This window comes from Astyanax mexicanus, chromosome 24 (assembly GCF_023375975.1).
Source record: "Astyanax mexicanus isolate ESR-SI-001 chromosome 24, AstMex3_surface, whole genome shotgun sequence".
In the NCBI taxonomy this organism is placed as follows: Eukaryota; Metazoa; Chordata; class Actinopteri; order Characiformes; family Acestrorhamphidae; genus Astyanax; species Astyanax mexicanus.
The window spans coordinates 21646666-21664512 of NC_064431.1; the positions used below are offsets into that span (position 1 = coordinate 21646666).

The 17847-nt window shown below is 40.1% G+C and overlaps 1 protein-coding gene across 1 annotated transcript; it reads right to left on the minus strand.

The window, feature by feature from the left end:
- Window positions 1-1645: 1645 nt before the first annotated feature.
- zgc:113307 (uncharacterized protein LOC553753 homolog) lies at window positions 1646-15694 on the minus strand. Its single transcript, XM_007247742.4, has 4 exons — window positions 15461-15694; window positions 11849-12482; window positions 9435-9752; window positions 1646-4192 (listed from the first exon to the last, which is right to left on the minus strand). Exons 2-4 carry the CDS (start codon window positions 12468-12470, stop codon window positions 4041-4043), a joined length of 1092 nt encoding a protein of 363 aa, XP_007247804.3. The 5' UTR covers window positions 12471-12482; window positions 15461-15694; the 3' UTR covers window positions 1646-4040.
- Between the last annotated feature and the right edge of the window lie 2153 nt (window positions 15695-17847).

The following is a 17847-nucleotide window of genomic DNA, read 5'->3' on the forward strand; positions in this document are numbered from 1 at the left end:
TAAAGGGGGCAGTCGAAAACAAGTGGCAAAACAAAAGCACATAAAAAGTGGGTTTTGCATAATATGTCCCCAATAAAGCATTAAGATGCACAACTGCCCAGGAATTACCCTCCAGCTGCTCATTTTTATAAAATTTTCAGTACATTTGTGCTTTAATTTATGAACTACACAAACACATTTGGCACAAAACGGTGTTGTTTATATTTCCATTTGCTTTCGTTGAACATTCTTTATTAAGCAGGAGAACATCCAGTGCTGTCCTTAACACTAAAATTTAACGATATAACTAATAATAGTGCAACCAAGTGGTTCATTATTAGATTAAATGTGTGCTTTTCTACATAATGGTGCAGTAATATCATCTATTATGTAATTATTAGAAAGCTCCCTTACTGGGACAAAAATCAGTTGAAAACAATAAAACACTGAAACAGGAACAAACCATCATACAATGAATGTATGCACTATTGTAGAACCACAACAGGCTCTGGATGTTTGTGTAAATCTTTTTGTGTAAAGTTCTGTACCAGCATTTGTTGATAGCTGGTTTAGATGGTCTAAGCTGGTCTTTCATGGTAAAGGATGTTTGAGAAGCTGCTCATCTAGATGGTTAACCAGCTTTTGACCAGCATAGTGTGGCCTTATACCATTTCACCCCTTGGCTGTGCCACTTAGCCCTACTTAGCTGGAGGGTCAGACTGATCATAGTCAGGCTGATTACCGTATTTCTTGTACTATGAGGTGCACTTAAAATCCTTTAATTAAAAAAAAATCACAGTGTATGTATAAATACACTGTGTGTATAAGAATGTATAAAGAATGTATAATTTCTACCAGTCAAATTTAAGCAGATGAGTAAGCAGATTTACAAGAGTTTCAGTGAGGTTTCTCCAGCACCGAGGCTGGAGCAGTATTAGCATTAGCCTCTAACTGCAGCCGCTAGCTCTTTCACCGTTCAGAGGTGAGTATATCGGACTATAGCCTATGTGTGTACTGTGTTAAAACAAGCTACGTGGGATGAAACGGTAGCTGATAACACTCTGGGTTACCGGAACAGTAAGGATTCCTCAGTGTAGCGCTGTTAGGCGGCATTTACTAGTGCTAAGCGCTACTAACCGCGGCTAGCGCTGCTGCTAGCGCTGCTGCTAACCGCGGCTACATTGGAAATCTGAGCTTACTGTAAAGAGAAGCGCTTTACTCACTCAAATAAACATTTTTAGGAGAGAAATCTGTGTAGATCTGTATAAATATGGCAACACCCCTGTTCCTTACTATTGTCGCTTAAATGTGCTTTGTAATCCAGTGCGCCTTATGTATGAAAATAGACCAGAAAATAGTGCACCTTATAATCTGTTGTGCCTTATAGTCCATAAAATACAGAATGGTTTGTGTAGAACAGACCTTTTTGTACCTTTTAGTATTTAAAGATTTAGCCCAATCATTCCAGAGATTGCAGTTACGTGATTTTAAGCTACAATAATAGACTCTCTACAACTTGCATACTTTGCATTTAGGAAAATATCAGTATACACACTGAGAATATCAATACAGTGTCTTTCAGAATCAAGCTTTAACAAGCTGACATGTTGTGCAAGCGTCAAATGGACGTAATTTAAACCTCGGCCTTGTGCTTGTCAGCTCTTTCGAAGGGGAAAGCATGGTGTCACTTCCTTTTATAAGCAAATCTGATGCCTTTGTTTGTCTTGGGTTTATTCTCCTCATAAACACAGAAATGCTCCTCATATTTCAGACAAAATGTTTGAAAACATAATCAGACAGAAAAGATCAGATAAAGCACCTCATTTAGCACCAGTTTCACCACTTTGTACATAAAAAGCTTAACAGTATACAGTATATTGTCGCTGTCCAATGAAAAACATGCATCTCCAAAACAGCAAAACAAAGATAAAACTTTGTCATTTTGAATGGAAGCCAATGAAAAAAGAGTTTATTTCATGTAATTGCAGAGAATTTCTATTAACAGTTTAAGGGACAATATGTGTTCAAAGTAAGTATACTGTAAACCCAGAAGTATGTTTTACATAAAATTGGATATTTCTAAACAATACTCAACTATTTTAAGTTAGCCGAACATTGTGGGCGCAAATACATTCAAACTGAGATCTTTGAGTTAAACCAACTTATATTAACTGAGTTTAGTCTATTGCCATTGGAAGCTTTTTATTTTACATTGGTTTCTGTCACACCTATTTACATTCTGGATACCTTTGGTAAACTTGCAAATAGATGATCTACAAGTTTACCTAACCTAGCCTAGGAGGAATCACTACACACTGATGGTAAGTGCCAGAAATTGGGGGACACACCCAGTATGCAAATTGATTGTGACAGAAGCCAATGTATGAGTTGATTCAACTCAAAGATCTCAGTTTGAATGTATTTGTGCCCACAATGTTCGGCTAACTTAAAATAGTTGAGTATTGTTTAGGAATATCCAATTTTATGTAAAACATACTTCTGGGTTTACAGTATACTTACTTACTTTTACTTCTTACACTTAAACAGAGATCTTTGAGTTAAACCAACTTATAATAAATGAGTTTAGTCTGTTGCCATTGGCAGCTTTTTTTTTTACATTGGCTTCTGTCACAATCTTTTGGCATTCTGGCTACCTTTGGTAAACTTGCAAATCATTCAGTGTGAATATTTATAAAAGTAAAAGTAAAAACGAAATTTAAAAAAACACAAGAAGATATACATATTTATTTATTTGGAACACAAGATACTAAGTAGGATTTTGGGGCAAATTAATTGGTATAGCAAAAAAAAAAACGTTTCCCTTTTCGTTGCATTCCCCATTATTATTTTATAAAATTGTGCAAACTGGTTGCCTTAAAAAAGTTAGGTAAACTCAACTTAGCGTATAACAAAAATAAAAAAAGTTAAATCATTTTTTAAGTAATTTCAACTTATCTGGGCTTACAGTGTAGTAACTTAGACAAAAATGAGATTGAAATGGAGACTTGTTTTTCATTGGATAGCAATAATTTGAAGCATGTCCAGTAGGAGACATTAGCACATACAACATCTACACAAAACTTACAGACCTGTTAAATCTGATATATATGCTGTGTTTAATAAATCTCTGAACAATTTTGCAGCAGATATACAAACCAGAAGCATGTAGCATTTATACACTAGATGGACAAAACTATTGGGACACCAGTTCATTTATTGTTTCTTTCTAAATCAAGGCTATTTAATAGTGTTTTTTCTCCAAGAATTAGATTGACTGCATTCAGTAACAACAAAAGCTGAGAGTTGGTGAGGTAACAATTCCCCACTCAGCCAAAAAGTACTGGATGGAGCACCACCATTTCAGAGAACATGGTTCTCCCACTGCTCCACAGCTCAATGCTTCACAGACCTAATCCCTTCTACTGTAAGACTAATGACACACCTATCATTAGTCATGGTGCCAATAGGTTCATGCACTTTATCTGCTCCAGAGAGTCCTATTCTTTGGGCAGTACTTTTTTTACTTTTTAAGCAATAAACGAGAGAGAGAGTGCTATAACGATGAAAATTGGAACTGCTATGTTGCAGTCGTAGATCATTACACGTTACAGCACGAACCTCGAGTGTATTATTGCAATTATACCACCATTCAATTGTCTCTGTTTATTGAAAGATTCTCACGTAAAGAGGACGAGAAAAAACGAGTTAAAAAAGTTCCATTGCTGCACTGTTTGTAGCTGCGCTGTTTGGCTTGTAAGCGCTGTATCACTGTTAGGTTACTTGTATGTGACGGAGTAATACATGGACAGCTTCAGTTTCAGTGCATTACCGTCTGATAGCGGCACTCATAAAGCGTCGTTCAGCCAATCACTTTGCAGGGTCGGAACTAACTGTGGTATAATGAGAGTTACAGTACATGGACAGTGTGTCAGAGTGTGTTTTTATTAGAAGGTGTGTCCAAATTTGATTAATCTAGACCATCTAGCGAAGCGAAGTGGTTAAGCTGCACTCAAGAGTTAAGATACACTGAGTTGAGATAAACTGAGCTAAAAAGACAAAGATCAGATGTAGATGTTGTGAAGCACTCTCAGACAGTACACCCAGTCAGGTGGCAGCTGATGATACGCCATCTTGTTGCCGTCCAGTCTCAGGATCTTCAAGCGTGAGTAGGATGTTGGGCCCACTGTCCTGCAGAGGCTGCTCACGTTAAATTCTGGAAGAAATAGAAGAAGATGTTAGTGCTAATTAATGGTCTGTAATGGATGCTACAGATCCTATAGCTCATATTTAGAGGAATGTATTGAATGGACACCTGGACTGATGGTGATTTTACGCCTGGTCCACAGTGCAGTGGAAATAAATGGGAGTTAACACATCATGGTGTTATGGAAACAGGCAAAGGACAAGGTCATTCACGCCTCATACCATCACAAATCAAACCATACTGCAACCAGATTCTTCACATATTTGTATTTAGAACTTCTGGTCTTACCACATGTACTGTATTTAACGCTGGCTGAATGCCAGCTGAGCACTACACACTTTTAATAAAATGCAGACTATAATGTAATGCTTTTTCAGAGTAGCTCATTTGATAAAAATAACTGCCAAAGCAAAGTATCTGCTCATCTGCATTGTGTTTGGTGATATAAGGCTTGCATGGAGCTTCCCAGCCATGGAAACCCATTCATTCCATGAAGATCTTTACACTCTACTGTTCCTGAGCTTATCTAAAGTCCACATAAAGTTTGACTCTGCAGAAAGCTGGCGACCTCTGTGCACTATGCTCTTCCTAATCATCTGCTTTCTGCTTTCTCTTTCTCTCCCCATGTCCTGAGCTGCTGCTGCCAAGTGCCCATCCCACTCCAGCAGAGTTTTATAAAACCATTCTAACCCCTTTTTCTTCCCTACCCTCTCTGTTCTCTCTCTCTATCTTTCTCACATGTGCTGAGACGCCTGGCCGGCCGGTCTTCCTGGATGTGTCCGTCTGTGGTTCCAGCTTTCAGGAATCAGCCCTGTCCTTCTACTCATCAGAATTATTTCACAACCCTTCTAACTTCTGCTTTTTTTTTCTCTTCCTTTCCTTTCTGTTTTCTCTATCTATCTCTTTTACATGTATGGAGATGCTGTTCCTGGTGTTCCCAGCCTGGCTCTCCACTGCCCGCTGTGTTGTTCTCCAGCTCTGCAGCCCTGCACTGATTACCATTAACACACTCAGAATCTGTTTCAGTATTAGCCATAGCTCTATAGTTTGTGCCCATCACATTCTTATATTCATAAATTAGTACCTGTTATATTAGCCATAGTTCACATTAATTCTCTGTACTGTTTTTGTTCTGTTATTTGTTTGTTGTTTGTTTGTACTGAGCGGGTCAACCCGAGTAGGATGGGTTCCTCGGACTGAGTCTTGGTTCCTTCCAAGGTTTCTTCCTCTTAAAGGGAGTTTTTCCCTGCCACTGTGTCACCATAAAATTGGCATCTGTGTGGTGCTGCTCATAAGAGGCGTGGACCTGTTTTTCCTGTAAAGCGGCTTTGTGACAACCTTTGTTGTAAAAAGCGCTATATAAATAAAATTGAATTGAATTGAATTGAATTTAGCTCCTTGCTTTCATTCTCAGTCATGTCCCCTTTGTCATATCACTGACAGTTGACTGGGGCATCTTTATAGTGAGGAAATTTCACGAATTCACTCCAGCTCCTGACAGTGACCCATTCTTTCACTAATGTTTGTAGAAGCACATATTCTGCACACATGCCTAATTGCTTGGTTTTATAGCCCTTTGGCCATAGAAGCAATTGGAACCTTGAACCTGGAGTTCAATTTTAGACGCAAGAATCTGTAATGTGAGCTGTGTTAGCTTAAAAACCGGGTCATGTAGTGTAGGCCGGTGTTTCTCAGTACCGATTCTGGAGACCCATTGCCCTGCACATTTTAGTGCTTTTCTTGCTCCCAATAAATCCATGTTACATCAATAATAGGCTGGTAATGAGCTGATTAGAGTTGATCAGGGAGTGGTCCTTCAGAGTCATAGTTAAAAAATACAAGGGAAGATATTGAGATTGCAAATTTCACTCACTGTGGTTTAAATCTAGATCCAATTGTGGCCCAAATGCCCAGGTCATATCTGGGCCAAGAGTTGCATGTGCCAACACCCTGGTTGATGAGTATAATACAACAATTGGCCTGAAATCTCAACTGATTGCTGGCATACATCAGTTGAGCTTAAGTAGATTCTTCATGCTATTTGGGTACCATGTTGAGGAAAAGCACCATTTGAGAGGTGCAGCTGAAGCACTCTTTTATCCACGCTTGGTCTTATTTTTGATGCTTGCATTCCAAATCATGTCTGCTGAAGATCTTTGTGGTAAACAGGCAGACATTCTTTCCTTTTGCTTCTCGATCCAGGCCAATCATGCTTCTGGAAGGGACAGGTCAAAATGTTCCGTCTGTAGTTCTAGCGCTTTTCCTGTGTCTGTTTTTAGGACGGTGGTTTGAATCATCTCAGAACAGATGTCCATATAATCTGAAGTATAACAGTCAATAATTAGAACTTCTCTTAACTCTAATAACTGTCCTGGTTTGTACATCAGAAAAAATGACAGAGGGGATAAACTGGTAAACTGCGATTAGACTGGACATTTCTTCACCCGTCTATTGAAAAGCTGGAGAATCGTGAGTGCGGAGAGGAAGGGGGAGGGAACAGAACGTGCTTTTGGCACTGATGGATTCCTCGTGGAGTGTTCACAGATGTTTCCAGACGTTCTCCCACCCCTCCTGTCCCTCCCACTTCATTAGCTAACCCATTTTTTTCTCCCTTGGCTGCCTCGTGCCTCTCTTTCAGAAGAGGCTTCAAGTTGACATCTCGTACTGTGACAAACACTTTATTTCACTCAGAGATAGATAGAGAGAGAGAGAGAGAGAGAGAGAGTGAGATGGAGAGGGAGAGACAGAGAGGGAGAGAAAGAGAGAGAGAGGGAGACAGAGAGAGACCAGTTTGGACAAAACCATACAGTATAAATCATCACAAAACACAAAACTAATTTCTAACATTACTGATTTATTGCTTATTTATAACGTCTCCACACGTTTCCTTTTATTTTAAATTATCATTAGTAATAATTATAATTGTTAATCCTGTATATAATAATAAGTTCTGTTGTTGTAATTGTATGTATGTAATCTTTCTTTTAATTAACTATTATTATTATTATTTTTTATGTTTTCTGTTTTATGCTTTGGCAATAGTGTTGCTTCTTACATTCATGCCAATAAAGCACTATTGAACTGAACTGAGAGACAGAAAGAGAGGGAGACAGAGAGAGAGAGAGAGAGAGAGAGAGAGAGAGAGAGAGACAGGCAGGGAGGGAGACCGAAAGAGACAGAGAGAGAAACAGAGAGAGAGAGAGAGAGAAACAGGCAGAGAGAAAGACAGAGAGAGAGAGAGAGAGAGAGAGAGACAGGCAGAGAAGGAGACAGAAAGAGAGAGAGGGAGACAGAGAGAGAGAAAGAAACAAAGAGAGAGAGAGAAAGACACAGAGAGGGAGACAGACAGAGATAGAAAGAAACAAAGAGAGAGAGAGAAAGACACACAGAGAGGGAGAGAGAGACAAAGAAAGAGGCAGAGAGGGAGAAAGAGAGACAATGAGATGGAGAGGAAGAGACAGACAGAGAAAGAAAGAGAGAAACAGATAAAGAAAGAGAAAGGCAGAGAGGGAGACAGAGAGAGAAACAGGGAGAGAGAGAGACAGTGATGGAGACACTCAAGAGAGGGGGGAGAGGACGACAGGAGAGAAACAGAAAGTGAGAGTGAGACAGAGTGAGAGTGAGACAGAGAGAAAGGTAGAGACACAGAGAGTGACAAAAATAGAGAGAGAAACAGAGAGAGAGAGAGGGAGAGAGACAGAGAAACACAGAGAGACATAAACAGAGACAGAAAATGAGATGAGAGAGAAAAACAGAGAGAGAGAAACAGAGAGAGAGAGACAGAGAGAGACTTGTCTCCTTCCCCCGTCTAGCCATGTCACATTTTCCCCACTCTTCTCATGGTCTGTCCGGGTCCCAGTGTTGACGTTCCCATGCCAAGCATTATTTCACTGGTCTGACTGCACTGTTTTTTCTCCAGAGTGCAGCTGTGCTGCTCGCAAACACCGCGACAGACCTCACTCATCAAACACAGCGAGACCTGCTGTAACCGGCGCGGGTTTATGCCAGTTTACAACTCTTACAACCTCACAACCTTACAAGAGTTTATCCAGAAAACCTGTTGCCTTTAATGGTCACTGTATATGTTAATATTAGTGATGTCAATTAAGTGAAAAAATAAATCTGATTAATTTCAACAGAATTATATGATCAGTCACAATTAATGATGATTAATTGCACCTTTTCTTATTTTTAAGCTTTTAATATTGAGTATTTAAATGCAAATAGTTTTATTCATGATTAATTCAGTGATTAATCATGAACAAAATGATTCAAACATTTGAAATGCTAGTACTTCATTGTATTTTTGGGATGGGGACAAAAATAATTGAGAGGCATTAATGGAGAATACGTGAACGCTAGCTCCATATTCCACATTCAACAACTTGGAAAGGGAAACATGCCAGCAGCTGTGTGTATGTGTTTGTCCCACATGTGAGATTTAATCTGAACTGTATAGCGGCATAAATAAAAAAAGTAATCTACCTTCTGAACTTAGAATGTCGCTAAATAATGCAAAAAACAATGCTTATACATCACTAGAGGCAGGACCTTTCTAGTGATTCCACCACACAGTCTTGTTACAATTTTTCTGTGAACAACAGGCTTCTTATAATCCCAAAAAATAACTACAGCCTATGTTGAAATACAGCTACTGTTTTCTCAATTCTTCTTCGAGTACATGACGGACAGGTTGTGTGTGATTGGCAGAGCAGTGCCACCAGTGAAAGGGAGATTGTGTTTATGAATTTTAATAGATCTTATTGCGCTATCAACTCTTGATTTTCCAATCAACGGTCTCCTCGTTGTTAATCTGTTTTTATGAGACAATACCTGCTTTCATACCATTCTGAATTATTATTTTAAAACATTGACATACTTTCTCATGATTTTGGCACATTCTGGACAATGTGGACCTCCACTTATATTCAAAATCAGAAGCCAATGGTTATAATAACAGCAATTCCCAGCTGTTTTTGCAATTACAAAAACACTCTCTTCTCAACATTTATTCAGTGAATCATTTGTATGGGTTTTTTTTCCAATTGTATTTATCTTTAAAGCCCTAAAAATATGACATAGTGCTCCTGAAGCTGGAATTTTCCTCTTCTCCATTTATAAGGATCTCTGTAATGGTTCACAGCTGCCAAATAGATGATGTCAGTCCCGGAGAGCCGAGCTGAGAACATCCAATCAGAAAAAAAAACGTATTTAATGAATAGCAAAGCTGTATTTAACTCATTTATCTCACCTCTGATGTGGTTGACCTCCAGATAGAGGTATTGGAGGCTGGTTGGGACCACTGGGATCTGAGTGAGCTGGTTGTAGGACAGGTCCAGTTCCACCAGTGAGGTCACGTTGAAGGCGGCAGAGGCCAGATCTTGGTTCTTTAGCCTGTTGCGGCTAAGACGTAAATAGCGGAGTCCGTTAAAGTCCTGGAGGCAGTCCTCGGACAGGCCGGTCAGGTCGTTGCCGGAGAGGTAGAGCTGTTGGACAGATGGAGGCAGATGCTTGGGGAACGTCTCCAGGTTGTTGTGGCTGAGATCCAGCAAGTTCAGGATTGGGAGACCTGGTGATGAACATGACAGGCAGACACAACACCATAATTCCTGTGTTTACATCTGCGACTACGACAGTTATGGCCGCTAATTCAATCTTTCCACATTAATTCACTGCTGGAGGAAATGTCGGCGGCCCAAATGGATTTTTAGCGGATGGCGTAACTCTTAGAAAGAGGCCCATTTGTTTGGTCTTAATCATGAAGAGTATGAACCAAAGCTTGCATGCAAAAATATCATTGAGATAAATCATCTATATGGACTAAAATGTTGGGACACCTGCTTGTTTATTGTTTTGTGCATTAGGCATGGTGCCAGTTGGCTCATATTGGGGATTCCTATACTTTTGGCAATACTTCGCTTCTTTACACTGTAAACCCATACATTGTTTGATTTAAGTCTGTTTTACATAAAATTGGATACTTCTAACCAATACTCAACTATTTTGAGTCAGTTGAACATTTGTGGGCACATATAAACATTCAAACTGAGATCTTTGAGTTGGACCAACTTGAATAACTGAGTTTAGTCTGTTGTCATTAGCAGCTTCTTTTCCATTGGCTTCTGTCACAATCTATTTGCATACTGGGTGTGTCCAACAGTTTCTGCCACTCATCAGTGTGTAGTGATTCCCCCTGGGCTACCTTACAAATAAATGAAGTTCCCTTTTAGTTGTAATAGCTTGATGTTTTAAGTTATGCTAACTTAAGTTTTCATTACCTATTACTTAACCTATTACTTGAGGCAACCGTTTTGCCCATTTTTTTTTTTTTATAAATTCAGTTTATCAGGGCTCACAGTGTAGGGGTCTAGACAAGCTGTGTGTACATTTGGATGGACATAGATTTAATAAGTATTTACTTATTTATCATATTTACGTATAAATAGTATAGTAAATAATCATATATGCATATACTACCAGTGAAACGTTTTAAAACACCCCCATTTTTTGCCATTTAAGCTCTTCAGGTCCTGATAATAACTGTGAATTGTACAAAATCCAGTGTACAAAATTTTAGCATTAAACTGCCAGGGCACTTGAAAAAAAATGTTTTGTTTATTGGAAAAAATATAAATATTAGTATATTGGAAAAAATGATATACTGTTTAAAAAAGAGGGGGTGATATTTAGCAAAAACCAGCTTAAACAATTCAAATCATGTAATCATTCAGATGGATTTGGTCTCTTTGGGGATCTTATCGAGCCCGATTGGTTCACGGTGGTGGTAAATGGAATCAGATGTCTATCAGATGAGTTCCAACGCTTCACACAGACTAATAAACTGTTAATTATTGGTCTGGAATATATTGCCTGATATGGAGTCACTTTAGTTTTGCAAGCAGGTTTTGGCTTAAAAACTGATTTTTAAAAAGTCCATTCATGGCATGGAGCAGTGGTTTCCAGTTGTGGACCTGGAGGACCCCCTGACCTGCATATTTTAGTGTTTACCCTGCTTCTAACACCTGATCCAGCTTATTATCAGCTAATTAAAAACACTTTTTGAGTTAAAGGTATTTGGTTAGAGCAGGGGGTCTGTAGGATCAGGGTTGAGAAACACTGCAGAGACGTCATTACTTACATTATTATTACTACTACTACCTACTTTTTATAAACTAGTATCATGTCCAAAGACTTTTTGCCATGCCTGATCTGCAGTCGGTTGTCTAATCTTATGAACAATTCTAGCCAGAAGTCGCAGGTCACAGTCATTACCATGCACTGCGCTGTTTGTCCAGTGTGGGTGGCAAAATTAGCCTTATATGAAGTATTTCTGGTGCACATGTGACATCACAGAGGAATGTTAACTTCATGTCACCTTGTCATGAGCCTTGCTCAACCCCACTCACAAGATAACACCTCACAGTATATACAGGTGTGGGCAATCTCAAGCCATCTACATCTCTGAAGTAACACTTCATAATCAATACACTGTACATGCTACTGTCTCAAGACATTTGTATGTCAATGTATAAAACATTATATAGCATATCATCACTGTTTTTTTTTTTTTTTACAAAAAATCCTTTTTAATGCAATAACTGGTTGAGTCATGCAGAAAATAAGGGGAAAAAGGTGAAAGGTGGAATTCCTTTTATAAGTACAAACCTTTAAAGTCTGCCTCGCTAACAGTCTTCAGCCGATTGCCTTGCAGCAGAAGCAGCGTCAGATTCCGTAGATCCCGGAAAGCTCCTGGAGAAATCTTCTCAATATGGTTGTACGCAAGTCTGAGCTGCTTGAGTCCTCTTGGCAGGCCGGTTGGCACCTCTGTCAGGTTGTTATGGTTCATGAAGAGATTCACTAATCGTGTCAGATTGGACAGTAGCGTTGGTTCAAGCCTCTCGCTGAGAATCTGATTGCGGTCCAAGAAAAGCCATCGTAAACTGGACATATTGGCGAAGACTCCAGAATTGAAGCCAGTCAACGCGTTGCCTTGGAGGAAGAGGTACTGGATCCTGGATGGTAGGCCTTCCGGAAGGTGCTGCAGGCCTCGGTGCTCGCAGTACAAGGCCGTGGGCCACTGGATCGGACAGTCGCATTCTAGAGGGCAACTCTGGGTGTTGACAGCTCGAAACCAGCCCGGCTCCATCCGATCCCGCAAGCTCAGGACGCTCGGCTCGCCCAGAAAGCGGTTGATCCACAGGGGAACGCCACCATAGTCCATGTCAATGGTGGTGGCCCACACCGGCCCACACACAGAGAGTATTAGGACAAGCAGCATGACATCCATTGCTGGGCCTGTCTAAGTTAAACAAAAACAGATGGTAATGACACATTGTGCCGCTCGTCGGGTTTATTATTACAGAGTGCACAGGAAGCATCTTTTCAAACATAGTTGTCGAAATAATGGCAAGTTTTGACAAATTGCAGCTTCCGCACATACCATTCGGATTGTGACAGTGACGCTAGTGGCTTGTTGTTTGCCTCAGAGTTTATGAACACCTGTTGAGACCTTTCGCTTCATCGTGATTCACTGTTATGTTAAAAAACATGCGGCTAGTTCTTCACAACACTAAATCAAAGGGTTTAGAGGTTTACGCCCAAGATGAAAGATTTCATGTTTTGTCTCGCTAACTTCACATCACATTGTTTATATACATTCATTCATGCATTTTCAGGCCTTCAACACAAACACTTGGGGTGGGATTAATTTAGGCTGGTACTACCAAACTTAATAATAATGTGATTTCAAACAGGTGATGTTAACATGTGATTGTTATCATGTACCGTAATCAAGATGTGGTACAACAGCAGCAGGCCCATTGCAACAAGGCAAGCAAACGAATCAATTGGCTAGGGCTTTAGACAATGCCTAGTTATGAATTGAATGCAATGACAAAATGTGTGAGCACCTCTTTAAATTCTGTGAGGGTCAATGCAGGAAAGCACAACAGAATCCCCTCAAGGGAGCCAACATGCCAAGTTTTTGATTCTTGATTTTGCTTGCCTTGAAACTGACCCCTACAGCAGTCAGCAGTCATACAGATGGCATTTGAGGAGACTTGGAGAATCAAAGATGGGCAGAGGAACTTTAGTTTCTAACAAATGTGCAAGAAAGTGTGAAAAGGGAGTTTGAAATGTCTAAAAACAGTGTTCCTGAACTAAAGACTCAAAGACTATTTTTCCCTCTAAAGTACATAATATCAATAAATCAAGGAATCGGGAGGAATATAAAGTGCAATATGTAAACTGCAAGGGCACAAGCCTAAGCTAAACACCCATGATCTCTGATCCCTCAGACAGCAACACATCAAGAACCATTATTCATCAACAACAGCTGATAGAACCAAGTGGGCAAGGGTTTACTTTGGCATGTCTTTGTCAAGCACTACAATATAAACTTTACTAGGGGTGTCATGATTCTCTAAATCCTCGATTCTATTTTATTTCAGATTTTAGGGTCACGATTCGATTCAATTAGAGCCTTAACAAACTGAACTCTATCCTAATATAACAGTTGAACAAGAAAAATTTGACTTTAAGACTTTTTCGGTCCCTGAGAATGACACGTTTTTTCTTTAACAAAGATATATTATTAACTTTGTCTGAGAGAAAGGTGCTCCTTAAGGTAACAAAACTATAAACATATTTGAGGCTAGACAAAACAACTGTTATTTTTATATTTTTAAATTTTTCTTTAAGAAGATGAGAATGTCCACATTCTCTGGAGAATGGGCTGCTCTTTGAGCAGCGGCGTCGGCTACAGTGTGCTGCGCCATTTGCGTAGCGTGCTGCGCCATTTGCAGGAGGGATCGTCGATCCTCTTTTTGACTTCGAGGCTCGAGACCATGACATAATTTCGATAAAATATCGAAAACGTGACACCCCTAAACTTTACTGTACATAAAATAAGCCTTAACTAGCAGTTAACCATGTCCAGATGTGGTGTTGACTTCTCTGGGCTCAGAGGCATCTGGGCTAGACTGGACTGGACTTTGTATTGTGGTCAGACAAATCAGTACTCCAGAACTTTTTTATAATATCTATAAAAGACATGAAGCCTTGAGCCCAGGACCAAAACAGCAAAACAAACAAGGACCACCCGTAACTCTTATAAAACCCAGGGTCTGTTGTGGTATGGGGTCAGTTTTGCAATGGAGAAAAGTACATTGAGATCTTTGCGCCATAAATGCTGCCTTCAGGATGACACTTTTTCTTTTTTTTTTCTTTTTTTTTTCTAATTTTTCCCATTTTCTCCCCAATTTACACAACACAGCCAATTACCCAACACATTCATTAGGACTCCACCTATCACTAGTGATACCTCAACACACCAGGAGGGTGAAGACTAACACATGCTTCCTCCGATACATGTGAAGTCAGCCACCGCTTCTTTTTGAGCTGCTGCTGATGCAGCATTGCCGAGTAGCTTGGAGGAAAGCACAGCGGCTCGGCTCCGGTACATCAGCTCACAGACGCCCTGTGCTGCAGACATCACCATAGGAGTGATGTGGGGAAAGAGCACCATCTACCCACCCAGAGGGAGCAGGGCCAATTTTGCTCCCCCTAACGCCGGCAGCTTGATGGCAAAGCTGCATGAGCTGGGGTTCGAACCGGCGACCTCCTGCTCATAGTGGCAGCGCTTTAGACCGCTGGACCACTCGGCGCCCAGGATGACACTTTTTCAACTTGCATTTTTTTCCAAGAAGACAATGCAAAACCACTTGCTGCACACATTACATTACATTAAGGCATAGCCGTAGAGGAAGAGAGTACGAATTCTGGACTTGCATGTTCTCCATTCTGATCTGTCCACAATTGAGAATTTGTGTATAAATTTGAAACGAAAAATGTGATGATGACTCCATACTTTTGAACACCTTTACAGAAAGTGTTTACAGGAAGAATGGGACAGAATAACACCTGAAACACCTTGAAACACTTAATCACTTGGTAAACATTTGTTTACATGTCTAACTTTAACGTGCTTTTTGGATGTGTTGCAGGTCTGAAATGCAGGATTGGATGCACATTAATAAATTAAATGAAGTTGAGCTGACAAAATCTGAAAAATCGCTGGTTCACGCTGTCTATAATCAAATAACTAGCCTTGATTTGTCATGCAAAGCTAAACAACCACAAATCAGCTCTCGTTTTTTCTACAGCTCTGCATAATTCTTTCCACCCCCTCCAGAACCCCACCCCTGACCCAGTCAGCAAAACCCAAAGCCCAGCAAAACACGTTATAATGCCGTTCATATGCAGTGAGAATGCTCGTACCTCGGTTTCTGCAGGCGACTGATGTTTTCTGAGTCCGCAGAGATGAGAAGAGATACAGTAGGGCTAGTCTCGCTCTTCTTGCGGCGGCAGCTTGTACAGGTTACTGCCAGCTGTTTGCACAGGCAACCTACGGAGCTTCTCCAGCCACAGAAGCATTCCTCACTCTTTCATGGCCAAGGCCCCGGAGTCCCTCATCAGTTCCATTCCATACCCTTCAGTCTCTCGCTTTTATGTTTTTTTTTTCCCAACCTACTCCAGCAGCCTATGGTTGCAGCCCAGACGCTCTGCAACATTTGGTGGAAACATGTGTTGGACAGGCTAAAGAGAGATGCCTACAGGAATGCTTGGGTTTTAGCATCACTCAGCTTTCACTGTCTCTATTTGCAATGCAATGTATATACAGTATATGCTGCTAATAAATGCATTCAGTTACTTTTACCAAGATCTTTGTCACCCATTGCAGACACAAATCACAGCTTGTCTAGTCCCTTTACAGACATCCTGCCATTAGAATAGGGCTCTCAAGAGAAGCTAAACATGAAGCTATTGGGCCAAAGCCCAATGCCAAATGTGGGCCAGATAGAAGGGTATAACACCCTCCAGCTTTGAGCTGTAGAGCAAGTAGAGTAGAACTGGAATTAAGTTGGAATAAAAGAATGAAGTTGCCCATCCAATACTTTTGTGATGAGTTGGAAGTTGTGGATGAATGTACTTGCAATCAAATCCCCACAGCAGTGCTCCAAAATCTAGTAAAAAAGCAGGCGAGAATGTTACTCTAAATGTATGAAGAGAATTAGTGCAAATTAAGTTTAAGATTCAGTCTACAAGTTTTACGAGGATGATGGGGAAAAAACTATATAAAAAATATATACTTGTTTCAGAAGTCTTATGGTAGTAATTCGTGAACAGAACACCTTTCCAACTGTGAAGCACATTATACAAGGATAGATTCTTGTGATGTCATGGCTTATGTTGCAGCCAGTGCCATGGGAAACATTTTTTTTTACTACTGTAGCAACCCAGATAGCAAACTTTTGCTGGGCCAGATCTGGCCCACATCTGCTACATTCTTCTGGCACGGTTGCGGTTTGGAATGACGGACCAATTCTGGCCCAATATCTGCCATTCTCTAGCCAAAGGTCATCCAGAATATGTCCAGAATGAGCTCTAAAATCAGCCAACGTTACCGCATTGAGGTCGGATAACATTCTAATCACAAACATCACTGCACCAGAGTTCGTATGGGACCAAGCCAAGACCACCTCCTCTTGTGGGTCTTGGTGCTGTTGGGAATTTTAACCAGACCAAATCTAAACCAAATCAAAAAACCCGGACAATCCTAAAGTAGTTTGAAAAAATGAGTCAGATTGCATCTTGAGAGAGTTAACACTTTTTTATGTGGCTAGGTGTAACCTGAGGTTTTGTTGCAGGATCTTTTTCCTTTTTGCTATTTAGAAATGCAAAAGATGAAAATAAAAAGTGTCCTTGCTTAAAACCTACTTACATCCATATACAGCCCCGGGAAAAAAACTAACCGACCACTTCAGTTTCTGAATCAGTTTCTCTGATTTTGCTATTTATAGCTTTATGTTGGGATAAAATTAACATTGTTGTTTTATTCTATAAACTACGGACAGCATTTTTAATAAAAATATTGTCATTTAGAGCATTTATTTGCAGAAAATGAGAAATTTCTAAAATAAAAAAAAGATGCACAGCTTTCAGACCTCAAATCATGCGAAGAAAACAAGATCAAGAGTTCATAATGTTTAGAAATCAATATTTGGTGGAATAACTCACAGTTCTCATGCATCTGGTCATGTTCTCCTCCACCAGTCTTACACACTGCTTTTGGATAACTTTATGAACATAATGGATAACTGGTGCAAAAATCCAAGCAGTTCAGCTTGGTTTGATGGCTTGTGATCATCCATCTTCCTTTTGATTATATTTCTGAGCTTTTCAATTTAGTCAAATCAAAGAAACTCATAATTTCTTTGATGAGTCTCTTATTTTATTATTTTCGTCCAGAGATGTATTTATATATTGAATGTTTAAGATCAGATTAGCACTGTATTTTGACTTGGCGGAGGGCAAACATTTACATGCTACTGTATAGGTGCTGACCAAGCTTATGACTGAGTGGAGAAAGTACAGAAATGAGAGAAATGAGTTTCCTTTCTGAACAGAACCCATGTTCAGCAGTACGACTCTAGATTCTGAGAGTCCAGTTACAGTGCTGAAGCTGGAGTGGGCCCGGGGAGCCAAACAGACCCTGTGTGTGTGTGTGTGTGTTGGCGTGCATGTGGTTCAGCTGCAGAAATCCTCCTCATCAGCAGGAGCGTGACATGGTGTTTTTGGGCACAAGCTCTAACAGCAGTCAGAGC

Bases quoted from the DNA above. Each gene is read 5' to 3' on its own strand.
- zgc:113307 (XM_007247742.4), bottom strand. From the start codon at position 12,470: ATGGATGTCATGCTGCTTGTCCTAATACTCTCTGTGTGTGGGCCGGTG. The intron at 9,753-11,848 runs GTTTGTACTTAT...GTTCATCACCAG, and splicing joins TAGCGAGGCAGACTTTAAAG to GTCTCCCAATCCTGAACTTG. The intron at 4,193-9,434 runs GTGAGATAAATG...TATTTCTTCCAG, and splicing joins GGAGGTCAACCACATCAGAG to AATTTAACGTGAGCAGCCTC.